Genomic DNA, 23056 nt, shown 5'->3' with positions numbered 1-23056 from the left:
CATGGGACATAAACAAAATGTTGTTGTTGTTGTTGCCACTCAATCGCAGCCATCCGGAGTCATGTATTTTGTGCTGTGCGAATTTTAACTGCAAATTGATTATAAATTGAATGCCTCGCATAGCAGATGGCACAACAATTGCAATTTATCGCGCAGATATGCACAAAACAAATAAAAAAGTGATTATTAAAATTCATAAACATTAAAGTGAAAGCCAATATATGTTGGTGCATTTGCTATTGGAAATGCGTTAAGTAAAGAATTTCAGTCCATAAAGAAAACCTATAACAGGCAAGAAGGATTAAGTTAAATATTGGTTATTATTGCTATTACAACTCAATGTAAGGTGTGATAAACCATTTCGTTACCTTAGAAGAACAATTTTAAAGATAAAAATAGCTTTCAGTAAGAATATTTTCTTTCTGCATTATTATATTCTCAAATAAATTGACCAAAAATATCCAAGCATCAATTTGATTTAATTAAAGCTTTTACGTGCTTTAAAACTTATTTTGTGTAGCTGCTTTAGATAATATTAGCCACAAACAATTTCTACAACAAAATGAAAGGTCATTAAAGCTTGCATAAAGTTTGTAAAGCTCATTTAAAGCATATATTAAGTATTTTAAAGCTTACTTTAAACTTTACTGATTGTTTGCAGGCACATGTACGCCCACTAAAGATTTCATCACATTAAAGCTCCATATTAAAGCTTCTATTCAATTTTTTAAGCTACAGACAATATCTCGATTTAACACATACAAGAACTAATGGTAAAAGTATAAATATTATTGAAGCCTCCAGGTATAGCACACTTTTTGACACATAACCTTATTATTATTTAATTACACTAAAAGCTTTCATGAGTTGTATGTGCCTCAATTAATGATATTGCATATTCGAAACGATATAAATGTCAGATTTAAGACATTTGCTCATTTGCTGCCAGCGGACAGCGAAGCCATTTCTAAAAACTATGCAAACTGTAAATGCCAAGGACATGGCTGGGCCACAGGAGCAGTGCATAGCGAAAAGGAAAAACAAAATATGGCTAAAGCCAAACCGGTAAAAATGTCAAAGTTTAAAAAAGTCAATTGGCCTTCTCACAGCCATTTTCCTTAGTTTTTGCCAATACACACACACAACTTGAAACAAAAACAAAAAAATAACAAGAATAAAATACAAGACCACGAGAAACAATAAAAAACATAAACGCGAATTGACTGGAGCGTGCAACAACAACTACAACAATAACAACAAACAACAACCGACAACAACCGACAACAACAACAATGGCAAGCAATAGCTCTTATTGCCATAACCACACACTCGAGCCAAAGGCGAACCACAGGACCGGACCCAAAGAGCCTGGGCCAATGTGATGGTAGTGGGCGCCCAGTTGAGGCTTGGGTACGTGCAACAGCGAAAGTTAAAGCATTGCGAAAGCTTTTATGCAGTCAGCCAGACACGAGATATATAAATAAAACTTAATTAATTATTAACAAGTTTTGTACGGTTACAGCTGGCGATCTGCCAGCATCGAAGTTCCAACCGAAGTGCCAAGCAGCCCAGCTGGCCAAGTCCTGCAATGTCCTGCCAAACAATAGCCATGAACACTTAAGCGTTTATTACTTTGCAAGCCGTGACCTCTCCCTCTCTCTCACTCTCTCTCCCCAAATCTCTGTCTCACTCTTGCCCTTGCTTTATGCCTCGCTACCTGTCTCACTTTGCGTGCCACGTCAAAAAGTTGCTCATTATTCGACCAGAACGAGCTTTGGGCATTAGCCAAAAGTTTTTTTTTCGTATTTCCCACAAGAGAGCTGAGCTCGTGTCTGGAAACCCGCCTCCAGAACTTTAAGGCATAGAGGATAACCCATTTATAAAAAGCTAGTAAAAGCTAATATTGTTTAATTTTATCATATGTCAAATGTATAAACGGTTATCAAAATAGAGTAAAATATCTATATAAGTTCTGAAATTGATAATTATTTAGTTTTGTACTTCTAGCAAATTGAATGTTTTTAGACTTAGCACGTGATCTTTAAATGAAAATCGATAAGTATCGATTTACAATTTGATTTTTAGACTAAGATTTTAGAGACAATATTTTGGGATTGGAGCTCCTCAAATCGATTTATATTGAAATCGATGTGATTATTGTAAATAGTGAAAGTTTAAGGTTCTTATGCATTTTTTGTTAATTTCTCCAAACGTGATATAATATTATATATATTACATGCTGTTTTTAGGCTTCCAAAACTATCGAATTTAAATCTCGCAAAACTATCGACACACGCTCAGCTCTAACCTGAACATAGTTTAATTCCTGGCCCTTTGGAACGATTCTATTTTATTTTTGTTTTTCTTTTCAAGCTTAATTCGAGTGGTTTTAAGCGCTCTGAAAATAAGTCGCCAGAGCTGCACTTTGTCGATTTTGTTTGGCTGCGCATCAATTCGATGGCTCAATGGCTAATGCGACCGGCTAATTGCCGAGTGGTCGACTGAATAGGTGCCGGATCCAAAGTGTGGAAATGAAAAACTGAATCTAAGCTCAGAAATTAGGCTAATGTTGGGTTCGTGCGCGTAAAGAAAATAGAAGCTAAACATAAAAAATGAATTGTGCATAATTGAAGCGCCGCGGCAAAGCTCGAACGGAAGTTGCTGATTGCAATTTGATGTTAACAGCAAATTTAATAATTGAGGAAGGTTTAATTGATTTGGAGAGGGAAAATATAATAAACAAACAAACTATCCGGTTACCTAATGAGCTACAACATTGAGTAACGTTTTCTAACCAACCTATTAAATCAAGGCGTAGGCTAACCTAATTATGAGTCACAAATATAAAGGTGTGGCTCGGCAAAATGTGCTGGAAATTAAGTAAAATAAAGAAAGTTAAAGAAAGAGTGAGAGAAATACCTAAATAATATATATTTATAAATAAATAATATATATTTTAATTAATATAATTTTAAGGGTTATTTATGTTTAATCTTTGATTATCGATGTGATTATTGTAAAATTTCTTCTAATTTTCATCCTTCTTTGCTTTTAACTTTTATTTTTCACATGCTTTCATCTATGTTCTACGATCTAAACACATTTTATTGAAATCAGATTTATTGGGCTCCCAATTTATAACAAACCAAAATAATAGACTACTCTGGCGCTTGAATGTGTAAAAATGTTGCCTTTATCGAGCGCCCAGCTCAAGTGTTTATTGTTAACTTTTAATGCAGCAGCATAAAATGTGGGCGTGGCATTTTGGTTAATTTACTTAACATCAAAACTCATTTGATTATCTAAATTGTAGCAATTAAAATTAATTTCCATGCTCGGCTGCGAGCGACCTTTTACAGCACATCAGCCATTAAATGCAGTGCAGAGGGCGAGAAAAACGCCTACAGATACACACGCACACACCCACACACACAACCATACATTTAGGAAAAAAGAAGAAAAATGAAAAGCGGCCGCCGCTAAATTGAAAGTGAAATTAATTGCAGAAGCTTTGTGGGTGCTTCTTGAGTGTTGATTGCTGCTCTGCAACTGCTGCTGCTTCTTCTTATTTTGCTTAAGTTCAAGTTGAATAACGAAAGAAAAAACAAGATGACACAGTTATCTTTTGAATGCCGAAGCTTAAATGACCTTGCCTATGCTATGTCATATATGTACAAGCCAAGTTTTATCAAGATAGCTTCAGAATATATTTATATGTACATATATATTTATATTTTATTTAATCAAATTGCAGCTACTCCCTTCTTATGCCTTTTTCAGTGTGCGTTAAATTTTGAATAACCTTCGCAAGTGTATTCAAAGTTCCTGACTTTGCGAGCGACCAAGTTGAGTAAATTGCATTCGTTTGCTTGCAAAAACTTATTTAATGATTGCATTATTTATGGAACCATAGAGCGCTGGCAGGTCTTTCTCTGGCAGTCTCTCGTATTCTCTACTCTTGTATCTCTTGAATAGAACTATGCCAACGCTGGGCCCTAGAAAACTTTTGCTTCATTTATCAAATTCATTTGCAATGCCCAGTATGCTGTTAAGCTTCTGGCAGCATATCATTTTTCTTGCCACATTTTACAAACTCAAAGCTGAAGTTGGTCAAGTCGCCGTCCATTGTTGTTGGTAGCGCACAGATTTCGCAGAGCCATTCAAAAGCGCTCAGCGTCAGTTAGTCAGTCGGTTAGTCAGATAGTCAGTCAGTCTTTTAGTTAGTCACTCAGTCAAGCTGCCTGGTTTTGGATTTCCGCGCCACTGACAACGACACTTGACACGACCCAAACTAACTGCGGCTACGTGAGAGCCAAGTCGCAAGTGCCTTTCCATTCTATACTCTGCGCTACGTTTCCCCCTATATCCTCTTACTGCCATTCCATTCATTCATTCATTCATTCGCACATTCTACGCGAACAAAGGCGCCTCTGGTCAGCCAACTGTTGACATTGCTAAATGAATGAACCTTAGTTGAGTTACAAAATATCAAAAACAAAACACTCAATTCGAGATAAAGCAAAAAAAGAAACTAAAGGAAATGCGGTTAACTATATAGATATGTACTCAAAGCTGAACTCTGAATACACTTACTAAGGAACATGCATAATTATAATCACATAAAGAATTTTATCAACGAGATATTTCGAGAGATATTGTCAATGATATCAACAATTTGTTAAATAATCATGATTGAAATTATTTCATTATATGTTGCTATACATTTTGGTTTCCTTTTTATATTACGAATGCAATCACAAGCTGCCTACAGACAATTTAATACCATAACTTTAGTTTTTATAATATTATTTCTAACTAATTGCAGTTAGCATTGGTATGGTATAGTATTTTAAAGAATATGAAGAAGATTAGTTTAGTTATGACACACCCTGAGATTAGGAAGAGAGCAAGAAAATATCTTTCTCGAAACAACATATAACTTATCGATATCTATGCGTTCAAAATGTCATTTTCATGGCATTATATCCATAATACCCTCTCGATAGCGACATCCTAGCACAGAAATGAATTGTTTTTATAGTCTGATAGCGCATAGGAAGAGAAAGATAAAGAAGCAGAGAGCTGATGACACAACGAGTGCAATCAAATGCATTAAGCGTAACGGTAACTGAGAACACCAGGATACACTTATCCACCTATTCCATACCCAACCCCCAATCCAACCCCAAGCCCAAGCCCAGGCCCCAAACCATTTATCCATTTAACGGTGGCTGGCAAAACTTTTACTGCACTTTGCACGTAGCCGCAGTCGATTTTGTGTGCATGTGTGTGTGTGTGTGTGCGTGTTTGTGGGGTGGGTAAGGGCTTAGGATTGGTGGGGAAATAGTTGCAACAAAGCGTGGCGCAACGCAAATCCCATAAAAATGAAACTGGCTAAAGCAAGTTTGAAATTGCAATTTAATTTCGACCGCAAACACAGTCATGGACCAAAACCCGAACCCGAACAAAACTAATGGCATCGACCCTAGCAGTGAGAACGTGCAAGAAGTTTTCTCCGATACCGGAATGGGTTTACTAAAGTCTAGAATATGGGCCAGGAAAGGGCGAGCGGCCGCCATATTGATGGCCCGGCATGCATTATGCGTGGGGCGCGTGACGGGCACAAATGACCCCATTGCTAACCTTGCCAAGAGTCTTGGGTGTGCCCTGGGTTACCTCTCGGTTTGTGCTGTGTATTTGTTTGTTTATTTGCCCCAAACTACCCGCCCTACCCCCTTGTTCGTGGCATGTGTGTCGCATTTATCACTGAATCGCATTTTAACCACAGGATATTTGATCTGCTGCCATTTGACATAAGTCTTTAAGGGCTTTCAAAGAGGGGATTTCTGAATTGTGCGGCATGTGGATACATTTGGCAGATGGTGTGTGCGTGTGTGTGTGTGTGTGTAGCATGCTGCAATCAAGCAAATCCGTGGGGCAAACATGTTTGTTTTCAATGCTGAAAATCAATATACTGATAAACATATTGCATTGCCACCCCACGCTCCTTACAAATGAATTGAATTCTATATACCGTATGGCGCTGGCTCTAGAAAATCCACATAAAATTTACTTTTTCAATTTGTAGCCCAAGTTTTGTGCATGCGACGTGGCCAATATGTGACAGGTGGGCAGCTAAATTGTGTCCCATTTGTGGAATTTTGTTCAATAGAAAATCAATGTCCGCCACATATAAGCCTTTTCTAAATTAATTTAATATTATTTGGTTATTTTATTTATTTCTTATTATTACTTAGTATACTTAGTATTATTATCATTATCCTTGTCAATGTCAATGTCAATGTCAATGTCATTGTCATTGTCATTGTCATTGTCATTGTCATTGTCATTGTCTTGTCATTTCATTCAATAAAGTCAATATTAAATATTATAAAAATTAATATTCGACATCAATCAATCTCAAAACGTTTTGACACTCACACAAAAAACTTTAAGGATCAGTGACCTTTCCAATAATACTCGAAAATCAATATCTACATATATATAAAATATGAAGATAGTAATAGCGCTGATAGTATTCGGTTATATAGGTCGGCTAGTTGGTCAAGACGAAAGCGATCATGATGAAGATGATTTGGACAATCCATATTATTTCAATTTTGGTAGCAAGACGACAATTTGTCCGCAAAACGCCAGCTGCTTGGATGGCAATACTCATTTCCTCTGCGCCAAGGACCCGATGAAAGTGTCACCAAATTGCAAACGCTTTGTGCTCGTACCCATTACCCGAAAGTCCCGCTCGAATATGGTGCATGTGCACAATGGATTACGCAACAAAGTGGCCTACGACAAGAAGCTCGCTAATATGAATCTGGTCTATTGGAATATGCACTTGCAGGACATGGCTGAGCAGTATTTGCATCTGTGCCGGCCGTACCGGGACACCTGCCTGATTATCGGCCTTAACGGCTATCGTGTGGGTCAAAACACGGTGTTTGTGCCCCGCCAGCATTTCGCGCTGCTCACTGAATGGGAGGGAAGAACGGTGCGACAATGGTTTTTGGAGTTGGGCAGAATCAAAATCACATCGCAGGATTTAGTCACGGAACAGCTTAAAGGCAAAATGGGTAACTTAACCCAGCTAATCTGGCCGAGCTTAGAATTTATTGGCTGCAGTGCAGCGATCATGTTTGATGGCCTCTTCATCGTCTGCTATTATTATCCGGCCGTCAACGAAAGCCTCAAAGCACAGTTTACTTATTTGAAGGCAGACGAGAGCTGCGTCTGTCCCAAAAATCGATACACTTGCTCTCTGCTTTTCACCAGCCTCTGCGGTATTGATATTGAGGTGGGTGGCGCCTTGATAACTGAGTTCAATCCGTGGAACATGTTCTTGTTATTGTTTATATTATTTATTTTGTATAATATCCGCTTTTCGCGTGTGTAACAAATTGAAGACCATTAGCATAGAATGGGATTACTTTTGCTCCCGTTAAAGTTTATTTAGATGGCCACAGATCAAACAGAGGATCTCAATATCTCTCTATATTCTCTAGAGATTTTGAAATGAAAGCTCGCCAAGGTAATTATGTGATTATTCTCAATAATCCTGCGATTGGCACACCTTTAAACGTTTCTAAATTATTTAATCTTTTAATTCTCAATCAGCTTAAACAAAAACTTATCCAATCTCCAATTTAAACTATCTCAGCATGGCTTCTGCTCACAATTCAACAATACAAATACACAGAGCACTCTTAAAATTTAATTAATTTAATAAAATTAAAACGTAAGAGGAAATGCCCAAAAGAGCTTGTGCTATTCATTTCAGTTTCACAAGAAACCAATTGACAGTCAGCCAGACAGACAACTTGAAAGACACCGAACAGCACCCGGCAAGGGTGGGAGGGACGCATTCGATTTCAAAAGGAAACACAAAACCCGAACAAAAAAAAGATGTATACGTATAAAGGGGGGCGCCCGTTTTGGCTTGTCTAAATGCCCGAGAAAACACACCCACGGAATTAGCAAATCAAGAAGCGATGGGTAACCAAAGCGAAAACACGCCGAAAGCGTCGACTTTTCCAAGCCCCTAACCGCCAGCTCCTCTACCCACACTCTCCACCTTTAGCACCACCTACCCCCTTGGGAGCCTGCTACTGTCTGGCCCTGGGCAAAATGCTGTTTTGTTATTGGAGCATTTTCGGTTGATAAAACAAACGACGGTTGAGGCGTGCAACTTCTGTTTGTAACCCCCAAGTTTGGGGTACCGTTCGGATGGTAGACGAAAATTTGCTAAAGTTGATTTCGTGTGGGGTTCGCTCTCGTGTTAATATATATAATAAAATATAATGATTATTATGTGGTCTCTGGGCCCAGATGTGTTGGCAAAATACTTTCTGCATAATCGAGATTGAGCCCGAACATCACCCTCGAAAACTCTCCACGGAGCAGCATAATCAAAGGCAATAGAAGCCGTCGCTTGTTTATCAATGATTCAATTCAAGTGTGTGCTTAACTCAGTGTTGTTGTTGTTGTTGTTGTTGTTGCTGTGGTTGTTTTTGTTGTTGCCAGTCTAATTTGTTGCTTGTTTTGACATCATCAGCTCACTCGCTCCCAACAACCATGGTCATCATCATTGAGTCTGCCGCTTGAATTTTTATGAGAAAAGTGGCCCCATAATCATTACATACGAGTGCCATTACCCACCCAAGTAAAAAGCCAAGGAACAACAAAATATTTATCATTACCCGACAGTCATATATATACATATTTCCTCGCCTTATGCCTCACTTGCCTCTCTATTCGCACACATTTATTATTATGAGCAAAAGCATGCGAAAAAAAAGAAATACAAACTATTTTTATTGTTTTGGTCTGTTAGATGCTCGCTTTTTGATAGAGTAATTTGTCAATAAAAATAAACATCCATCTCTAAATATTATATATTAAGTAGAAATAGTTTTTGGGCGCGCGTAGTAAAGTATCGCCATATTCATGTGAGAAGCAGAAGATTATGAACTGACTTTTATTTAGCTTAGAATAGAGCTTGAGTAGTTGGACTGGATTAACTTATGTAAAGAGTGAGCTTTTATCTAGATTTTTCAATAACAATTGAAAAAAGTAAACGAGAGAGTGTCAGTGGTTTTTGTTTTTTTATGTAATGTAATGCTAAAATGAAAATATTTTTATATATGTTCCAACAAATCACAATCCTCAGAAACGTTTTTTATTTTTTATTTTATTAAGCTGCAAATTTAGCTTGTTTCGTATAAAACACAACACACACGTATAGAGTGCGTGTGTGTGTGTATTTGTGTGTCTCTGTGTGTGTAAATCAGTGGTAAATGCAAATATTTGCTTAACAAGCAGCCGAGTTATACCTCAGCGCGTGTTTGTTTTTATTTATGTGGCCATTAACAATTATTTACAAGGCAGCAAACATTCATTTGTTCGTTTGCTGATAGAGCGCATACGCCCCGTACACCGTGCCCCGTGCACCGTGCTCTGTGCTGCACGCCCCAGGGCTGACGGCTAATAAAATTAAAATATTGATTTATTTGCATAGGGTTGTTGCGTCTCAGTTTTATGTAAGCTCCTTGCGGGCAAGTTTATGGGCCTAGTTTGTGCCCGTTTCGGCCAAGTCAAATTGAGTCATTAGCGTTGATTTTAGCGTCCCATTAAAACAGTTAACGACTGCAACTGCAGGCAATCTCTAACTAAGCTTTGAACTCAAAGCTTAAGCTTTGGCCAGCTCACAAGCTGGCCTAGTCGAGCATTTGACTGGAAAGTGCAGCCATCAATTACAAAGCTGCACTCATAAACAAATTTGCGTATAACATCATTTATCATCTGATATATATGAGAATATATATATTTGTATGCTCGCATAAACGTCGACGCTTTGCAGCTAGATGCTCCAGCTGTGACCACTGTGTGCTCCATTTAGGCAGAGAATACCATAAACAACATTGCGTAAAAGGAAACAAAAGACACGGCCATGAAGATGCTCTGTTTGCCTATTGCATTTTTTTTATTATTATTTTTTATATAAATATTCTTAAACTATATTGTTGAATTTTAATTGTATTAAGCTACATGTTATAATGTATTTTTCAAGCCATTTCTTAAACTCGAAAATTAATTATCTAAAGTAAAAGAAACATAAATATAAGTTGGTGCTATATAATTCAGTCTGAGGCACAAATGCCCGTACGGATTGTTGAGATATAAAATCTTCCCAAGAGTACTGTGTCACGAATAAATATCACAGTATATGCCCCACTTTGACCCTTTAGCAGAGTATTGAAAACAAACTGCAAACGTTTAGGCAACCAAAGTGCGTTTTCCCAAGAATTGGAGCATTCTTAAAGTCCCGCTGCGCTTAGTGATAAGTGTTGCGGTTAATTCATGCGCTCCCATTGAGACAACGCAGACTCATAACTTCCACAACAACAAAAAAAAGGCCTCTCACAGTTTCGACACACACACACACACACACGCACAGCATTTCCCAGAAAAGAAATAATAAATTTGGTTTATTTCTTTTTTTGTTTTTTTTTGGCAAGCAAAAGTTTTGAGTTCCTTAAGTTATCCTTGTTTGGAGTGTGGCGTCTTTTGCAACATGATTATTATGAAACCAATGATGTTGATAATGTTGATGATGATGATGTGCACTTTTGCAGTGTTTGAAGACGACTTCCGCTAACTAAAAGAATGAACTTAAATCGGAGCGTAAAAAATAGATGCCTGGACATGTGCATCATTTATCATGCCGTCGACTAAATGATGTTGATGAGTCTTAAAAGATTTGACATGAAAAGTTGAAAGTCGCTGTGCGCCACGTGAACGCGCCACTTGGGGCATCGATCTGGCAGCATTACGCGGCAATTTCATGACCTCTTTGACTGGCATCATTTGGCATCAATTTGGGCGTGGCTGTTAACACGGCCCCAACTGTTGTTCTCCCTGCTGTAGCAGCTCATCCCTGCTCTGCCTCAACTGACAATTTTTAATTTAATTGGCTTGCATTTTTTGTTGTGGTCTTCTGTGTTTGCAGGTGCTTACGTTTGATAAATGAATGCGTGTAAGGTAAACAGAATGTTATTGAGAAAGTCGTAAATATATATTTATTTTGATATTTTAAACACTCATCAGTTTGTCAAGCCTAAACAAATTGTTGTTAGCCTCTATTACTACTATTATTCATACATTTGCATGTATGTATTACATATTAATTTTAGAATAATTTATTCATAATAATTTTAGATATGAATCGATATGTTAAAATGGAATTTTCATAAGATATTTTTACTTCCAAACTAAAGTACCTTAATCTTTCGTAAAATCAATTGATTTCCGCTTTAGTTTTCTTTTATATACAATACCCAATTAATTATAGTTCCTTTATAATAATAAATAATTATTAATAGACTTGTTTAATACATTTTCTTGCTTACGAAATATTTCGTAGCTATTATCTAAATATTTAGTATTTCATTTGCCATATTGAATAGTTGATGATTTTATCAATGATTAATTTGATTATTTTATTTCTAAATTTGCATTAAGTATAATTAATTCAGTTCGTATCAAGTGATGAATTAATCATTGTGCAAATGCTTAAGGCTTGGCAAATATCCAGGATTTCTGCAAACACACACACACACATACAGGCACACACACACACATACAGGCACACACACACACACAGTCACGCACAGCACATAATATTAATTAACTGCCACAAGTTTCGATTGCCAGTGTCATAAAACTGTGCAGACATGCGAGCAATTTGTGTTACACCCACACACGCACACCCAGCCGCACACACACACACACACACATACCCGCCCTGTAAGCAGCTAAGAGCAAAGATGCCTCACCCAAATAATTTAATGGCCTGGACGCGACTTGTTTTTAACCCTTTTTCGAAAGTTCACTTTCGGCCGGAAGTCGTTCTGCTGGCCATGCCTGGGCTTGGCAAACATTCTAATTTGATTCATTTTTAGTTGTTGGCGACGACACGAACCAGACGCGTTGCCCCATTCCAAGGCATAACCTACAAATTGCCACAGACACCCTCCCTCAAACCTCCGGCAGCCAGTCAGCTACCCTTTTGGCTTGATTTTCAGCTTGTTCTTCTTGTGCTTTTTGTGCGCCTAGGTGCTAAGGCGTTGGCTTGTGTTTGTTGTCCGCGATTTGGGCCAGAGATTAGAAGATTTATACGCAGATTTTGCACTTGTTAAATGGCGCGCGCGCTGCGAGCTGCTGCTTTTGAGCTCTCCAAAGCTGAAGGTGTGTTAGATACAAGTTGCTTGTTAAGCACTCACAACTGGCATTCTCTCTGTGTGTATGTAGTTTGGACTTTTAATTGAATTTGTGTGTGGCTAAGCAATCGGTATGCGAGGGCTTAAAGTTGTTGGCTGGTCAGAAGAAACGCAGCTAATTAAATTGCTCGCTTGGTTTCTTTTTAACTCTAGATTTGGCGTTTAACCGACTTTAGAAATCAGTTTTTTTTTATGCAAATTAGCTTTTCTTGGCTGAATTTTATTTATTTATGTTTGTTTTATATGATTTTTCTTATAGATTTTTTGTCATTACAACTTGGTAGATTATATGGTATTAAGAATGTTGGGATTACAATGAATTGCACATATCAATGATAAATTTATTGAGGACATAGCATAATAAGATGATTCATGTGATTCGCCAAGCAGGTAAGTCACAGGGGTGTGACCTTTGGGGGCATCTCCCTGTGATGCCAAGGCCCTGGCAACCGTGTTCGGGTGCCGCAGCAGTTTCCTGGCTGCTAAAGAAATTTTTTGGGTGCCGATCAGTACTTTTAAATTTGAATTCACAATCAGTATCAGTTTTTACTGTTTCCATTCTGCTTTCTCAAAAAATCTTTTAATGATTTTCTTCATGCATACGGATAAAATTCATAAGATACTTTATCAAATTTTTATTAAATGGATTTTTGTAAATATTCTTTTTGCCGCGCCTCAATTTCCTGCACACAACATCAGAGGCTGGTCGAAAATGTCCGAAACAAATTTCTCACACCAAAAAAAATATATGTTTAACTTATCGAAAAACTATACATCATGGGCTTAACCGATATCGTGCACAACACAAATTGTAAAAAAAACTTAATAGAAAAAAACGTAAATCTTTAAAAAAAAAAAAGCCAAAAAATAGATAAAATAAGAAATCGAAAATATTTATCATGCTGTATTAATCAATTTCATATGCTTCAGTGGTTGTTGTTGTTGCTGTTGTTGTTGTTGTTGTTGTTGCTGTTGTTGTTGCTGGGGCAAGCAAAGGAGTCAACGAATAAAAAAAGCTAATAAAAAGCTGTCCCGCATTTGATATACGCGCTGATAACGACAACAACAACAACCACACGACAGACTCCAGACTGAAGTGGACTGTTTTTTTTTTTTTTGTTACTTTTTTGGGGTTGGGTATTTTGTTGGCTATGCGTTTGGAGCACGCATGCACCCGCACGAAGCTGCAGACGGCAGCTTGAAAGCGGCTGCTCTGTTTGGCTCCAAACAATTTTGTTTAGGCACGCCAACCGTGGCCAGAGACAAAGGCAAAGGCAAAGACAAAGAGCCAGAGTCAAAGCCAGAGCTGGCCCCAGAGCTCTGCTGTCCGCTTTGAAACGAGGCCAAACCCAAATCCAAAACTCATCATTAACCATTAGCGACGTCATCGATGAAGTAGCTGGCGTTGTTGCTGTTGCTGTTTCACTTAATTAATTGTTAATTAATTAACATAGATACAATGCGTGCGTGTGTGTATGTGCCTGGCCAAAAGGCCGCAACAGCAACATTTTCACGGCTGCCGTTTGTTGTTGTTCTTCTTCTTGCTGTCGTTGTTATTGGCTTTGGTATCTTTTTGTTGCCGCCATAAATATTGTATCATAATTTTGTCCGTTTTGTTCGATTTGAAATTTTGATTTTCAACCGCAAACGGCTGCACGCACCGGCGCCAATTTTCAAGTTTTTCCATTTATTTTTATTTGCTTTTTGTTGTTGCGTTTTTCAAATACCGCAATGTAAACAAAACACAACAACAACCATAAAAACAACAAATTTAAAAATGCATTTGCGTGTCGCTCTTTGTTTTCGCAGGTGCCGGGGTCGACATCCAAATGCGAAGCCCTCAACAATGGGGCAACACTGCGCGAACGGGGGCAACACGCAGACGTCGGCGCGCTCTGCACGCGACACACAAAGCAACACGAGAAAACACACACACACACACACACAGCACACACGCTGCGCGGTCAAGAGTCAACAGACACAGGTAAGCGAGTCCCATAACTAAAATATAAAAAAAAAATTGGTATTTTGGCATTTTTTTTGTGGTCAAGTGACGAACAAATTAGCTGAAATCGAGCATAGAAATTAAAAAAATATATGACGAGGGGCAGACAGCTGGAATTTGAGCTAATAAGCTCATGTGCCAGTTCCTAAACATAATCATTAAGGCGCACAAACAATATGTATAAAAGGCAGGAAACACAGTGAGTGACAATAAGCAAATATCAACTCAGATTAAATGCCTTTCTTTTTGGAATGTAAATAAACAAAAAGTTACATTTGACAGGAACTTACGTTCTATTAAACCGCCTGTTAGCTAATTGTTAACAAGCAATAAAACTCTGAAGAGTAAAAAAGATAAATTTGACATAAACTTACGTTCTATTAAACCTCCTATTAGCCAATTGTTAAGATGTGACAAGTTATCTACAATTATGACAAAATGCTAAAGTTCCTTGTAAATTTAACAGCAGGAAAGATAGAAGAAGTGTTCCAGAAGGGAAGTTAAATGAACTACGCTTGTAAATACTAAAAAGTTGCCTTACATACTCATGGAAAATGCTTTAGTGTGAGGTACATATAATGCCCAACCAAGCGATTACATTTAGAAATACCATGTGGAATACAAGTCACAATTCACACACATATTCATTAAGCCAACATGAACCACATAGCGACTTAATCGGGCTTAATGAAAAGTAAAGAAACGAGACAGAAACAACTGCAATGCGCACTAATTTTGAAAGCATTTACCGCACGCAAAATTCAAATCAGCATTTGGCTATGGTCGCTGTGGCCAAAAAACGAGTTATATTTCTACAACAACAACTACATTTGGCTCTAACTGTAACCGACATGCAACAGAAATGCGCCCAAAAGCTTGCGGCGCAGTGCCGCCATCAAGAGCAGCAAATAAAACCGCAGCCAGTCGCAGACAAGATGAGATACAAAATTGTATCTATGTATCTTTTGAATGCCTGCTGTGTGTGTGTGTGTGCGTGTGTGTGTCGCTTGTGCTGGCCACATATCGAGTTATTATTGAAATTAAATTACCCCTAATTGAATCTGAAATGGTCAATAAAATCGCATGCCGACAACTATTTTGTATTTGGCTTTGATAGTGCCCCGTGCCGCCTTGTTTGGCCCGTTGTATTTGTTGTATCCACAATTTGTTGAGGCTCCCCATTTGCATACATAGATATAATAGATATATATGTATATTTTGTATATGCATGGCAAAAATTTCGGCTTTTTCTTGTTGTATTTTTAACAAATGCAAATTAAATTAATTGTTGTTATTTCCCTTAGATCGGCTATCGCTTAATGTGGCAATTTGTCTTTGTCTGTCGATTGACTCTTCGGATAGCAGATCTTTTATGATATGTGGAAATTCGTGTATAATATAAAGAGTTTATCATACGCAGTTCGTTTTATATGAAACTAGCTGGATTTAACCGTCTTTGCCCCGCCCTGTCATATATTCCTTTAGTTTTCCAAAGAGGATATATACTATTTAGTCTCCCTCCCTTTTCGTCATCAAGTATATATAAAAAGATTTTTAAAAATGAGTTTAAAACTGATCGTGTAAAAGATAAAAATGTTACATTTTGACTCTTTCCATCCACTTTCTACCCTTGTAGAAAGAATTCCGCAATTCCAATTAAATGGTCAGTCAGCACAAAGCCAATAAAAGTGCTTTAAAAACTGATGCTTGCACGTTTCTCGATCAATTCTCAAAGTGATCGCTAAACGAATGATCGCTAATGTCTGTTGGTCTATAATTGTCCGCTTGTTAGACGGCTAATTCCACTTGAATTTCCATTTAAGCACTTAAGGAAAAAGACGTTTTATTTCTCATGAACAATTGACGCGAAGATCGCTTGGACGTGTAGACAAAGCCAAAGAAGATCACTCAGATCGACAACATGAAATCAGAGACAGTGACAGCGACAGCGACAAGAAGTCAAAAAGCTAATTAGGTTTAAAGAACAGGCAACAGAGACACGATGAGAGAGAGAGAGAGAGAGCGAGAGATCAGCACAGATCACTGATCGACGGGCAAAAGTAAATTACATGCGAACATGAAAGATGCAGATAAACATGCCAAACAAAATAAAACTCATGACGATCATTAGCCAGGCAGCAACAGCAGCAAGCAACAACAACAACAATGTCAGACAGTCAGCGAATTGATGATCAGTCAGTGATCTATCGACTTGCCCCTTGTCGTTGTTATTATGTATGCCAAACAAAGTCACAACATGTGGACAACATGAATAAAAAATAAATATAAAAAAAAGAAGAAAGAGCAGAAGGCTACAAATAAATTGATGTAGCTATAGAACATGCAACTGATCAAACGATCATCGTCATGATCATGTTCATTATTATTGCACAAGTGCAACCTGATTTGGCATTGGGAACGCGATTCCTTCGACAGTCTGTGCATAGTTCGGTGTGCCTTCAATCACAGCGCATTCCATGTAGCTGTTTAGCTGCGTTTAAAGCGCCTGTGATCTGTGGCCAGCCCAGAGACAATACAGAAAATTGGCCAAGAATGGGCTAGGACATGCGGGGTCCTTGGGACACTTGTGCTGCGGCTGCCTTGGCGCATTTGTGGCCAAGATTTATTTGCACGCCCGCGCTTAAAGGGCCAAAATGTTGCCTCAGCTCTGACCATATTTTGTTGCCAACAACAGCGTTCGACAGTCGCAGCAATTGCAACAAAAGTTGAAAACTGAAAACTGAAACTGAACCTGAACGTACGACCTGCGCTTCGGGGCCAAAAATCTTGCGCGTGACTTTGCATTTCTTTTGGCCTCGTCTTTATACCCTCTACGCATGAAAACGCCGTGAGAATGGGTATAGTAGCTTAATGCGTGTGTGTGAAGCAGATAGAAGAAGGCATCTTCTATTACATGAGGTGGATATGTTCTACTGTCAATGCTTCGATCCAACAAAACAACAAGAGCTACAGGCTTGAAGTTTATGTTAATCGATAACTTTCTTACTTCTCCACATCGATAAATCGATGCTAAATCTCAATTTCATAAGCGTTAAGAGAGCTATCCGAACCGCATCTGTACTAAAGACAAGCATTTTTCCATTTCGTTAACTCCTCGTATTTTCCCATTTCCAAATGATCATGCAACGAACACAAAGGGCAGCTAGAAGCCAGGTAACTAGGGTAGCTGCTAGTCGAGCACTCCCAGCTAAATGACTCTTGATATTTTATTCGTTCTTCGTTTTCATTTTGGCTGTTTCCTCTTTTGTGGCAAAAAGATTCTCACGCGACTTTGCCCAGAGGCCTTTCAAATTGGTTGACAAACTAGCAGCATCAGCACCTACTACCTCCCGCTGCACTTTCCGCCTCCCCGGCCCCCTGCGTTCACTGGTTGAGTTAAGTAATTGTATTTCGTAGTTCTTCTAATATGTTTATCGGAATTGCGATTTTGGGCCTGGGTCTGGGTCGCTGTGGCTGTGGCTGTGGCTGTGGCTGCGGCTCTTGAAGCTTCTGAGCGTGCAGCGCCTGCAGCTTTCGCTTCACTATTTGCAAATTAAGTGGTAGCCAAATGTGTTTTAGCCCGGATATCGGTGCTCATTGAGCGAGTGAGTCGACCGAGTCAATGAGTGAGTCGTGGCTTGGGCCAAGTGCAGTTCGTTAAATGTAACAATTAGTTGCGGCGCTTCCAGCATTGTTAATCGTGGGAGTATTTCAAGACTCACCGTGCACAGAGAAACTAGATAAACGAAAGCTTCTCAGGTTCTATAAATTATTTATAGAAATGTGATGGAATTTCTGTCGAAGATTTGAGTTTAGCATATAATTTTATAGTACAAATAATAATAACTCCCCAATAGAACCCAAAGATCGTAAAACGGAAACTCCAATCTAACTTTCCCGTTTAGGCCTACAGCTGGAAGATTCGTATGAAAGATTCGTTTTGTATTCCCCCTTTGTGGGGAACCATTGCTGAAAACAATTTTGCGGCACATTCAAATGAAAGCTGCTTAATGAACTCGAAACTCGCAGCACAGAGAGAAACACTGAATATGGCATAAATATGGTAAATGCAAACATCCTCTTTAAGGGCAGCTCCGCAGAACTCCAATCGTGCACATGTTTTAATGCGCTTCAAGTGGCCTCGGGATTAGCCTGAGGCGGCTGTCGGGACTTGAATTCTGCGTGTCCGCTCCAACCCTTGGGCGAAACTTCATTAAACGCGGAACGTTTGCAGAAAAAAAAAGTTATGAGTCGCAGTTGATTTATAAGTACTTAGTGGGGGCCAGAGGCGTTCAGCTAGAGGGGCCTCGGAAAGTTGCAACAACTGACAATCGGCGACAATTTCTCATTTTTGAGTGGCAAGAGAATCAGAGCGAGCAGCAGCAAGAGGTGGCCCAATGTGATGAGCAATTGTGCAAGACTTTACATGACAGCAGAGGCGAGGCTGGGCAAGGGGCAGAGGCATGTAGGCAGGACGGGTGACGGGCAGCTAAAGCGGGGAACAGGCGACAGACATTGACGTCGACTGGCAGCTAATCGACGGGGGCACCCAATACAACGTAAAGGCACTGCCGCAGCTGCAGGGCGTAGTGTTGTGGGAGGGGTTCGCTAACGTGGAACGTGTGGGTCAACTGCTTTTTGTGGCACACAGTGTCTGTTGTAAGTAGACTGACAAGGCGACCCATTTGCTGTTTTCACTTGTGCAACATTTTCACAGAAGACACTTCAGCGAGAAGATACATGGGCTTACTTTTTTTGTATACCCTGTGCCCATTGTTCGCAGAGGTATATTGGTTATGTGAGCAGGTGCTACATTTTTCTATTGTATATGCATGCAGAAAGGGAGTAATGGGTATCTTTGAGTCGGGCAAGCTACATTCGTTTTTACGCTCGTCTTCTTCTTTTTGTGCGCCGCCTCCAAGAACATTAAACGTGCTTGTATGGCAGTAACTACTATTACTATTAGGATTGACGACGACGACTTCTATATGTTGTTGTTGCTGCTGCAGTTGTTGTCTAGTTCAACTTTTTGCGGCAGCTTCCTGCAAGTTGTTTTTTTTTTCCTTCTCCTCGCGCAGTTCAAGTAGAGCTGAAGCTGAAGCCGAAGCCAAAGCTGGAGCAGTACCAGTGCCCGAGACTAACGACGTATTTATGCCAAGCGACAAACTGTGGGAACAAATAAAAATTTAGCAAAATGCCAGCGCGACTGTGCGGTGGGGCAGCGAGGCAGTTTGGCAGCTTGGAAGCGGGGGCAGACTGGCAGCGTGGCAGCGAGTGGGAGAGCTGCACACAAGACACAACAAATGTGTAGCTAGACACCCGTAGTAGAGATGAGCGCGTGACACGATAAGGCGATAACCATTTTACGTATTCGATTCGATAGTAGAGTATAAAGTGAATATAGGATTTATTTTGGTTATACAACTTGTTTTTAAAGATAATAAGAGACTGTAGATATTATCATTTTTTTATTTCGTATCGTTTGGACAGTGAAGCATAAAGACACGACAGAACACCACATATTTTATACAATTTAATCGCTTATTATCGATCAAAAACAGTTAACAAATATACTCAGTTCTTAAAGTTGACCACGTTTATATCTTGTTCACATCACTAGCTTGTTTTTATTGCTAGCTCAAAAACAAGAACACATCGTGTTTTAGGCAAAATTAAAATCGTGTCACGCACCCATCACAAGAATGTAGGTCGCGGCGCTGAATGTTGTCAAAGTTTTCAAGGAATTTCTTTTGACGGGACTATCATTAATGTCAAAACTAGCGAACTGACAATATTGTAAACCCATCGATAATACAATATTTTCGCTGTCGCCCTCAATTTGCTGCAGTTTGACATTTCGGATTGCATTCCACTTGCAGGCAAGAGGCAGAGCTCCCAACAGTTGCTTTTATCGAAGGCAAATTTCTCACTGTCATTTGTTGCAGTTGCAGTTGTTCTGTTTTTTTATTTCTTATTTGTTTTTTTTTTTTTTTTTTGGTTTATGTGAAAACTGGGGAAACAATACAAAACAAAGCAACAGCAAATCGCAAAATGCCTTCAAACTGGCCCTGGGTACGTCACGTTTTTCGCGCGCATCTTCATCATCATCTTTCACCCAGACCCCCAAGGGGGGACGGGTATGGGTTAGGTTTGGGATCAGCGGGCAAATCTCCCACTCTGCAGCGTGCCTCGCTTGACTCTTCGGCTGGGCTCTTGTTTTCGTATTTATTTATTTTTATTTTTTTTTGGCAATTTTTTCTCGTATTATTTTGCTGTCAATTCCAGCTAAGCCAGCGACAAGGCAACAGCAACAACAACAAAGGCATCGCCAGTGTTGAGCACTGCAATTGAGAGTTGAGACGAATTGTGGGGATGCCCCCAATGCCAAATGCTCGATAACTGCGAGTTAAGATTGGTTAAAGCCACAATAATTCTGGGTTTCAAGTGCGTAAACAGATCATTTATATAAGACTTCAGCATATTTGGAATCATTTTCGGTATTTTATGCAATTTTTGGTCTTAAAGTGTAAAAATTCAAGAATATTATGAAGTTCAGCTTAATGAAGTGAAAACTCTTTTTAATGGACACACTCGCTTGGAATTAAGATAAGCTAAAGCAGCAATAAGTCTCATATAATAATAATAATAATAATGTCTCATATAATGTCTCACATATTTTATATTAAATTTTTATTATTATAATAAGTTCAAAGAATCGATAGTATCTGCTACATGATCAAGCCTGGAATCTTTTCCAACCTAGCAATTAAGTTGTATACTCTCTAGCTTAGGGAATATGCAAATAAAACAGGATTTTGTGATGTCGAAAGGCTAAAATTTGCAATCCTAAAACACACACACACACACGCGCGCATATATATACACACTCAGGACAGTGTAAAATAGGTTTTTCATTTTACGAGCTCAGCTTGGCAACACCCCCAACTTGGCCGCAACTCGCTCTGCCGCACGTGTAGTATAGCATCATTTGGCCTTTTGCATTGCCAGAGCCCGTCCCCCCTACAGTTTTCCCCCTTCCCTGGCGTCATAATAGTAAAAACAAATTGCGGCAATTGCATTCATCATTAGGCGTTGCTTTTGGTGGCTGCTTAGGGAACTTCTTTGCTTTTTCTCGTCGTGTTGTTTTTGTCTTGGGGCTCATAAATGATTTTTATGAACGAGTTTACATTCTTCAGTTAAGGTTACGTTGGCCGACAAGTGGCCCATTGGGTAGGTTGTGCGAGTGTGCGAGTGTGTGTGTGTGTGATTTGTTGCAGTTATCAGCATTTTTCATTTCGAAAGCCTTTTGACACTTGGCACACTCTCGCTTCCTCTCTCTCGCTCTCTCTTTCTATACCAAGACAACACATCATCAACATGAAAAGCAGGAATCAGGAACCAGGAACCAGGCAACGCTGACCCTGCCTCCGGCCCTCTGCCCGCCTATCGGCGGCCTCTTGAGTGGGCGTCATAAGTCAGATTTATGCGTGCAAATAGTTTGTGAGCTCTGCATAGCTGTAGGGAGGGTGGTGGGCGTGGGCGTGGTTGACGCCTTGTTTTGCTATGCTTGGAAGCTGTGGCATGTGATTTGTGAGTTGTTGTTTAAAAAGTTTTGCCTGAAGGCGGCTTTTGGCCCTGGTGCAACACCAACTGCCAAGAAGTTGACATTCTCTAATAACAAAAAGATAAATTGCCAGAAAAATACACAAAATAGCTCACGCAGGTTATTTCCGGAAGGAAACAGATGAGTTTTAGAGAAATATCTACTTGTGAAGCTGTTAGGAAGCCTAAAATTCAGTATTTTGGGAAAGAAATCTGAACAATACAAATTTAGCCATTATTTATTGATAATAATAATATATACTTTTCAAATATTATTATAATAATACATACTAATACTAATAAAACGAAATGCCCGACTAATTCGGGATATTCTCGAAACAAGAAATTGACTAATATAAGACCCATTAAAATTTCTTTCTCGAATCATATTCTCTAAATCAGCTTTATATTTTGTACAGTATTTAGTTAAATAAACAAATAACTAAAGCTAAAAATATGAATCTGAAATAGTAACAAACACAAGAAAATTCATGGATTAATTCTCAAAGAAAGAAGTCTAGGAAAGTTCTTCAAGCTTTTTGAAACTTGAACAAATCTTTCCGGACGATCTCATTTCCTGAATTCCAGTTTGTCACTGAGTAATCATTTTCACGTTATAAGAAAGACCAAAAACCTCTTGAATCCACTCAGTATTTTGTAAATCGTGCGTAGACGTTATGTAGGGAACGTGCTTAAAATAATTCGCCAAAATGAACTGTTAATTTAGCGGCATAAAAGATAGAAAACATAAAACATGATTACTTAAACTGTGTAAAAGAAGGCGCAGTCCCCAGCTGCGGACTGCTGGAAGCAGTCCTTATCTCAATGAGGGAATCGCACAAATTATAGTACATGTAGTTCTACAGCAGCCATTAAATTGCCCATTTTTCACACCAATGCGCCCGCAAGAGAAATATGCTGCGAGTGTCCGAAAGGAAACTCCGGAATAAGAGTGGAATGAATGTGCAGTATGCGAGTGCATAAATCACAATTGTGCTATACAGATGAAGTTCAATATTGGATAAGATATGTGCAGATAATGTTTATGCAGATACAGTGAAAGTTCTCATGCGCAGACATCCAAGCTAAGAAATTTAACTTAAAAGGAGAAGTCAGGGAAGTGTGAGAAAAACTAGTTGGGAAACTTGAAATAAATTTA

At 38.9% G+C, this 23056-nt stretch overlaps 2 protein-coding genes across 9 annotated transcripts in view; one reads left to right on the top strand and one right to left on the bottom strand.

The window, feature by feature from the left end:
* Positions 1-23056, top strand: part of LOC26531773 (uncharacterized) — a 255554-nt gene that overhangs the window by 215540 nt on the left and 16958 nt on the right. For 7 of the 8 annotated variants that reach the window (XR_004304675.2, XR_011416678.1, XR_011416677.1 and 4 more), the window contains one exon: positions 14100-14274. The exons of the other annotated variant lie outside the window; for it this stretch is intronic. Coding sequence is in view for 2 of the 7 variants with exons in the window: in XM_070209150.1 (XP_070065251.1) it covers positions 14100-14274 (175 nt within the window). In the remaining 5 variants the exon portion in view is untranslated. The remainder of the gene's footprint in view (positions 1-14099; positions 14275-23056) is intronic. 8 annotated transcript variants of the gene reach the window in all.
* Positions 1-23056, bottom strand: part of CadN (neural cadherin) — a 182174-nt gene that overhangs the window by 157982 nt on the left and 1136 nt on the right. The window lies entirely within an intron of this gene.

The sequence above is a fragment of the Drosophila virilis genome, chromosome 4 (genome assembly GCF_030788295.1).
Source record: "Drosophila virilis strain 15010-1051.87 chromosome 4, Dvir_AGI_RSII-ME, whole genome shotgun sequence".
Taxonomy (NCBI): Eukaryota; Metazoa; Arthropoda; class Insecta; order Diptera; family Drosophilidae; genus Drosophila; species Drosophila virilis.
This window is presented reverse-complemented; position numbering and strand designations above follow the sequence as displayed.